Source organism: Pundamilia nyererei, unplaced genomic scaffold (assembly GCF_000239375.1).
Source record: "Pundamilia nyererei isolate P.nyererei 1_Seehausen unplaced genomic scaffold, PunNye1.0 scaffold00334, whole genome shotgun sequence".
Classification (NCBI taxonomy): Eukaryota; Metazoa; Chordata; class Actinopteri; order Cichliformes; family Cichlidae; genus Pundamilia; species Pundamilia nyererei.
In genome coordinates, this window is record NW_005187735.1 from 13,521 (window position 1) to 21,296 (window position 7,776).

The 7,776-nt window shown below is 39.1% G+C and overlaps 1 protein-coding gene across 1 annotated transcript in view; it reads left to right on the forward strand.

Moving 5' to 3' along the window:
- The window catches only part of il1rl2 (interleukin 1 receptor-like 2), an 18,122-nt gene that overhangs the window by 524 nt on the left and 9,822 nt on the right, over nucleotides 1–7,776 (forward strand). The window contains exons 2-3 of the mRNA XM_005751929.2: nucleotides 6,041–6,254; nucleotides 7,033–7,207. Of these exons, the coding sequence (XP_005751986.1) occupies nucleotides 6,041–6,254; nucleotides 7,033–7,207 (389 nt within the window). The remainder of the gene's footprint in view (nucleotides 1–6,040; nucleotides 6,255–7,032; nucleotides 7,208–7,776) is intronic.

Here is a 7,776-nt window from a genome sequence, read left to right on the forward strand (position 1 = left end):
GTATATATGTATCCTAACTCAAATGTTACCATAAATTAATCATAACTCAGTGATCAGAATAGATACTGGAATAAAAGCTGATTCGTCAGTGTTCCTTGTAGTGGATTTATCTATTCATACATCTGTGGTAGGGGACTGCACAGAATGCATACGGCAGTATGATAAAATCTCTATTCAACTGATAGGTTACCTGGGTAGGTTTTGCTATCAAGACAGACAATCACGACAGAAAAAGATAAACTGTGGTTTGATGAGTAAAAAAAGCATACCCCTCAACATTCCTCTCACGACAATGAAGTGATTCTGATAGACGATAACGTCAAAAAAACAACAACTGAAAGGTCTGTGGGGTTTTAGATGATTAAATAGGTCAAGGAGACCAAACATTTATACTCAGACTTTGATGTGTGAATCTCCAGGAAGCGTCTTAGCTAAAAGATGTCAGCATTAAAGTTGCAGCACCTGTGCACGTCAGGCTGAACATAAAGGACAAGGTTTTATAAAATGCTCCAGCAGAGCCAAGGATCCCTCGCCAAGCGTGGCACCAATAATAAAACAGTTGACTGTAATAAGCAGAGTAATCTTTTTAAAAGTACTACTCTAAATATTCTGTTATACCTGAATACTTTGATACAGGCTAGCTGACATGACTTACCTCCATATTATTACATGGAGGTAAGCTGTACACAGATAAGAAGTATTAGTGTAAGACAAACATTAACAGCTATCTGCTAAAATTACTAAGCGTTGCTAAGATACGGCTGCACGTTGCACTTTTGTCAGCTGGGTTTGACTAGCTGTGACGAACAAATGCTTTAGAATTACCTGAATTTCACAAGGTTCGCTGACGCAGCCTTACAACTTCACTAACAGTTAGACTGTGTAATACAAATTTCTTCTTCTTCTTACAGTAAACTGGCATGATGAGGTGAAAACAGTGTTTATATCTTGTTAATCCTTTAAACCCTGAAACATAAAATCATTTTATAATTTTTTTGATAAATTAAAACGAAAAAAAGAAATGTGCAAAAGTGCAATTTAATGTTCACAGTAATGTGAAGTACAGTATAACAGGTTTAGGATTAGGGTTAAAAAACGGATGATGTTGAGGTCTAAAAAAAACCCGATGAGGGTTAAGTCTCAGCAGTTAATGCTGTATGAGGTGTTCCACTGATGACAGATTTACAGCTTTGACAGGAAGTGGCAAACAAGACTCTTCCTCACTGTTTGAATAATCTGCGCCCAGGATGCAATCTTGAGCAATAGTGGAAAAGGCAGAACATAAATTGCCTACAGTTTTTAAAATCCCATAACCTTTTTGTCATTAAACAAGCGAAAATGCAAACATTAGCAGCGGTTTCTATTAACACTAAACGCTTAAACATTTAATGTAAAAAGCACCAATTTAGAACAACTGCACATTCGTGAAAAATCCAGTTTGCCTACTGTCCATAGCTGAATACACACAAGCTGTGGCAAGAAGCGCGAACATAGTGTGTAAAATTTCTAAACAAATTTGATATATTTTGATGTTTATTTTAATTCCGTGAAACGTCGTTCTAGCTGTCTGTATGAAAAGCTTCAGAAAGCTCCTGCACATTACCATAAACAGGAGGGAGCCTATGGTAATATGTAATAAGGGCCTGTCTGATTGTGTGATTTTTAATAATAAAAAATACATCATCACATTGGGCTGATAACCTCGTTTTCAGGTATCGTGTTCTCAGCCCATCGACCAAAACTTCGTTGTGGCTCCTCAACTGTGCCTGAAGACTAAATATGTTAAAACACGTGGGTATTTTCTACCACAGTAACAATCTTGTTAACCACAAACGTCATGTATCTCTGACATTGTGAATAGCAAAGTATTTTAGATAGCTCTAAAAGTGCTGACTCTTCAGACCAGTCAGAATATAACTTGATAAAAATAACTTTGCACATATCTGCAACATCCATTTGACTAAGTAAAACTTAGATAACTAAAAACTCAAGAAAAAGGTAGAAATTATTTGGTACAGTTTGTGCAGCAACTGCTCTGTTTCAGAGCAAACATTTAACCACTTACCACAGGTTGCTGCATATCTCATACTGTTTGCTCAGCACAAAAGTGGCACAAAATACGATTATCATAGAATTTCATTTACATCCAATACACCATGATAGCCTTCTCCTTGTCTCCCTTAGGTGCAATACTACAAAGTGTAAATTTTCGATGCAACATACTATTTTATTCTATTTATAAAGTATTATATTCTATTGTTTGCTTAATTTTTGGTGCTTGTAACTTTGTACTGTCCCCTTTCTGCGGTGACCCAATAAATTTCCCATGTGTGGGACAAATACTGGTTTATCTTATCTTATGTTATTAACAGACGGGGAAGAAAAACGGGAAAGCATCCCTAGTTCTGTTTACAGATGCCAAACAGTTACTATTAAATTCAATAATGAAGTGGTGGTGGTGACATATCTTTGCACACCTGCATGGACGTGCATAGCCCTTCTCAGTGGTTGATAACCTGCAATATTAGAAGTTAACAAGTTGCATTAGTCATTGTTACGAAATATTTGCTCTTTGACTGTAGCAAGACACCCATTTCCAGGAATCCATATTGGTGTTGTTCTACTTTGGACATGGCATTCACAGCTTGGAAAAGAACACAAATGTCTTTTCATGGAAGTTTGGAAGTTGGCTAACAGCTAGCTAGGTCCACCAAGGGGTGTTTGTCCTAAAAATATCTTTTATAAACAGTATGAAAGATGGGCCACCATCAGGTCACCCATGAGTTTTCAACTTTTGAAACTTCAGTGTCAGCATTTTGGTCCGACACTAGCTGGAGGTATTTCCCTGCCTTGTTGTTGTTATTTATCTTTATGAATGACCTAACATTGGTTGTATCCTTGACATGCCATAAATGAAAAGAAGAACAGAAAAGAACAAACAGTTGTAAACAGAAACTCTACAGCGAGTGACAAGATGGATTAAATCGCAATGGGCATTGATGTTTTCACACATTTATTCTGAGGAGAATTAAATTTGTTACCCAGAGCAGAGGTAATCCTAAGGTATTATTTCACACCATTACTGGTATTATTACTCCTGGTCCACCTGCTGCCCCCAATTTCTTCAAATGAAGATTGTGAAAAATTTCTTTCTTTCTTAATAGAATTTTTTTTTTAGTAATGTAAGAAAACATTTTTCCCCATCAGCATTTCTTACTCTGCCTCAGCTTGAGACAGCTTTTTATCGGTTTCACTAGCCGAGCTGGAAAAGTTAGTTAATTCAAAGAAAGTATCCTCCTGTTCATTTGACAGTTTACCTGCATCGTTACTCAAAAATGTCTTCCAGTCTATCGGTCCCTGTGTGCTCACCACAATTAACACGTCACTGGTAAAGTCCCTGTGCTGTACATCCCATCTAAAAAAAAAAACAGCAGTTACAGGCCAATCTCAAAATTACCACTAACTGCTACGATTTTAGAAAAGGTTGTGGCTAAGCAGCTTACAGCAGTTTTGGACAAACACGATATTCTTGACAAATTTCAGTCTGGCTTTCGTAGACCTCATTCTACTGAAACAGCCCTTCTTAGAGTCTCCAGTGACATTTTGATGCAAAACGATGCAGGAAAATGTTTTGTTTTGCTGATGTTGGACCCGACGCCAGCTATGCATTGCTTTTAAGCCCCAAGATCTATCTATGCTGCAGATTCTGAATGAGTGCTTAGAATCCATTAAAGGTTGGCTGGATGACAACTTTCTCCAACTTAATGAAGGACACACTGAAGTCCTTGCATGTGGCTCCTGACTTGTACCTATGATAATGAATGCTGGTCCCCTTTCAACATTTGTGAAATCATCTATCAGGAACCTAGGGGTAACCTTTGACCTCTCACATTGGATGTCTATGTCAAATCTCTGATTTGGTCTTGCTTTTATTACTTAAGAAACATTGCCACATTAAGTCCTATTGTATCTTGTACTAAACTGGAGATTATTATTCATGCATTCATTTCATCACATTTGGACTACTGTAATTCACTGTTTACATGTCTAAGCAAAAACTCCCTGGAACGTCTGCAGGTTGTTCAGAACGCTGCAGCAAGGCTTTTGACCAAATCCTTGAAGTACTCACATGTGACTCGGTAGTCTCTTTTAAAAACAACTAAAACCACATCTTTTTAGAATTGCATTTTGTTAACTTTTTGTCTGTTTTTGTTTTATACCTTGTTATCTCTGTGTAAAGCACTTTGTGATCTTTTGTCTAGAAAGGTGCTATATGAATAAAATGTTACTTACTTTACTTACTTAGTCCTATTCTGTTCTATCTGTTCTTCTTTTGGAGTAACATGTCTTCCTTGTAGATTGATATACAGTGGGGCAAAAAAGTATTTAGTCAGCCACCGATTGTGCAAGTTCCCCCACTTAAAATGATGACAGAGGTCAGTAATTTGCACCAGAGGTACACTTCAACTGTGAGAGACAGAATGTGAAAAAAAAAATCCATGAATCCACATGGTAGGATTTGTAAAGAATTTATTCGTAAATCAGGGTGGAAAATAAGTATTTGGTCACCTCAAACAAGGAGAATCTCTGGCTCTCACAGACCTGTAACGTCTTCTGTAAGAAGCTTTTCTGTCCCCCACTTGTTACCTGTATGAATGGCACCTGTTTGAACTCATCATCTGTATAAAAGACACCTGTCCACAGCCTCAAACAGTCAGACTCCAAACTCTGCCATGGCCAAGACCAAAGAGCTTTCGAAGGACACCAGGAAAAGTATTGTAGACCTGCACCAGACTGGGAAGAGTGAATCTACAATAGGCAAGCAGCTTGGTGTGAAAAAAATCAACTGTGGGAGCAATCATCAGAAAATGGAAGACATACAAGACCACTGATAATCTCCCTCGATCTGGGGCTCCACGCAAGATCTCATCCCGTGGGGTCAAAATGATCATGAGAACGGTGAGCAAAGATCCCAGAACCACACGGGGGGACCTGGTGAATGACCTGCAGAGAACTGGGACCAAAGTAACAAAGGTCACCATCAGTAACACACTACAACGGCAGGGAATCAAATCCCGCAGTGCCAGACGTGTTCCGCTGCTGAAGCCAGTGCATGTCCAGGCCCGTCTGAAGTTTGCCAGAGAGCACATGGATGATACAGCAGAGGATTGGGAGAATGTCATGTGGTCAGATGAAACCAAAGTAGAACTTTTTGGTATAAACTCAACTCGTCGTGTTTGGAGGAAGAAGAATACTGAGTTGCATCCCAAGAACACCATACCTACTGTGAAGCATGGGGGTGGAAACATCATGCTATGGGGCTGTTTTTCTGCCAAGGGGACAGGACGACTGATCCGTGTTAAGGACAGAATGAATGGGGCCATGTATCGTGAGATTTTGAGCCAAAACCTCCTTCCATCAGTGAGAACTTTGAAGATGAAACGAGGCTGGGTCTTCCAACATGACAATGATCCAAAACACACCGCCCGGGCAACAAAGGAGTGGCTCCGTAAGAAGCATTTGAAAGTCCTGGAGTGGCCTAGCCAGTCTCCAGACCTCAACCCCATAGAAAATCTGTGGCGGGAGTTGAAAGTCCGTGCTGCTCGGCGACAGCCCCAAAACATCACTGCTCTCGAGAAGATCTGCATGGAGGAATGGGCCAAAATACCAGCTACTGTGTGTGCAAACCTGGTAAAGACCTATAGTAAACGTTTGACCTCTGTTATTGCCAACAAAGGTTATGTTACAAAGTATTGAGTTGTATTTTTGTTATTGACCAAATACTTATTTTCCACCCTGATTTACGAATAACTTCTTTACAAATCCTACCATGTGGATTCATGGATATTTTTTTTTTCACATTCTGTCTCTCACAGTTGAAGTGTACCTCTGGTGCAAATTACTGACCTCTGTCATCATTTTAGGTGGGGGAACTTGCACAATCGGTGGCTGACTAAATACTTTTTTGCCCCACTGTATTTTTTTAACATCTTACATTAAATGACAAATAGTTGTTCTCCTGTTGCACTGTCACCTACAGACCACCGTGGGGAGATAGATACCTTCCATGTGAGTGCTGGCCATTTCTTTTTGCTGAATTGCTACACAGCAGAGGCTCACGATGTCGTGATCTGGAGCAGAGGGGAGAGTAAAGACAATCTGAGCCTGCCCACTGGAGTGGAAGTGAGGGACAGGTTACTTTGGTTTCTACCTGTCCAGATGTCCCACAATGGATCTTACACCTGTCAGATAAGGTATAAAAATATCTGTATGACTTCTCTTGCATGAGTTCTCCTGATCCCTGCAGTTCCATGCTTCTAGTATATTTATAAATGTGCTTTAACACACGTGCACAGACAAACACAACCTACTTTATAATAAAATGCTGTAAAACCTAACAGTTGTATGCAGGCTATGATCAAGCTCTGTTGTATTGGAAACCCTTTGTCACTCATCCAAGTGACTTCTTCAGAAGTCTCCACTGAAAACGCTACATCCAGATGAACAAAATCAACCTTTTGCGACCTGTTTTATAAGATATGCCAACTAACCTACTAACTGGATTTTAACATCTGTAAATCTTTGATGTTGCACTTTTAGGAGACTGTGTGGAAGTTGTACTGGGAGCATATGGAGCCTCCTATACAACAGGGAGACGGGATTGTCCATTTCTAAAAATGAATGTGTTATTTATCCAGGAAATGATCAAACCATTAACAGCAAATGAGCAACTGGATAAATATCCAACTATATATGAGAGGAGGGATATCAAATCTCCTCAGTTCCAGCCTTCAGGCAGTCTCTGTACGTGTGTGTGCTAATTTATATTCCTAATGGATGTTATTTTTTTTATTATCTTATATCTAATTAGTGCTGAACAGATATATAACTTCAGCTTATCAGTGGAATAGAGGCATAACTGAAACATCAATTCAGATTTTAGTCATATTGTCTGTAACCATTTAGGATAAACAAGAAGTACAGGGATATTTCTTGCTGTTGGCTTTACAATTCTTTTTTGCTTCTTTTCAGGAATCAGTCCGGAGTATTATTACGGAGGCTAAAGTTTTGGGTGTCAGTGTCTAGTGGAGAGTGTCCTTATACCGTTGAGAGCATTTCCATCACAAAAGGAGTGAGCGACAGTCTTCCTTGTAAACAGAAAGAAATCTTCGGCCTGAATAGCGTGGTGAATGTACGATGGATGAAGGTATAAAGAGGCCTGATACACTTGTTTTACTGCATTGACATGTTTGCCTTGTTAGGACCTGATTTGAGTACAAAGAAAACTGTTGCTCATCAATATTATTTTGCACCTAAAAAAGCTGGCTGAAGAACGTACTGGCGGTCTGGTCTCTGCCCTCCATATACACCAATCAGGCATAACATTATGACCACCTGGTCCCCCTTTTCAAGTCAAGTCAAGTCAAGTTGGCTTTATTGTCACTTCAACCATATACAGTTTAACAGTACACAGTGAGGCGAAACAATGTTCCTCCAGGAACCAAGGTGCTACATGCAACATAAATTTACAACATAAATTAACAGAAAACACTAAACTAGCCAACTAAGAGACCAAGTTAGCTGGCTAGCAGAGACAAGACAGACTGACCTAACATAAATTACAACATAAATTAACAAAAAAAACCAAACTATCTAACTATCTAAGGAAGACTTTTTTTTTTGTTATCAGACAGCAGACAACAAAGTGCACGTGCAAATGTGCAAACAAGAGCAGCAAAGTGACAGAATGATAGAAAAACACAACGTAACATAATA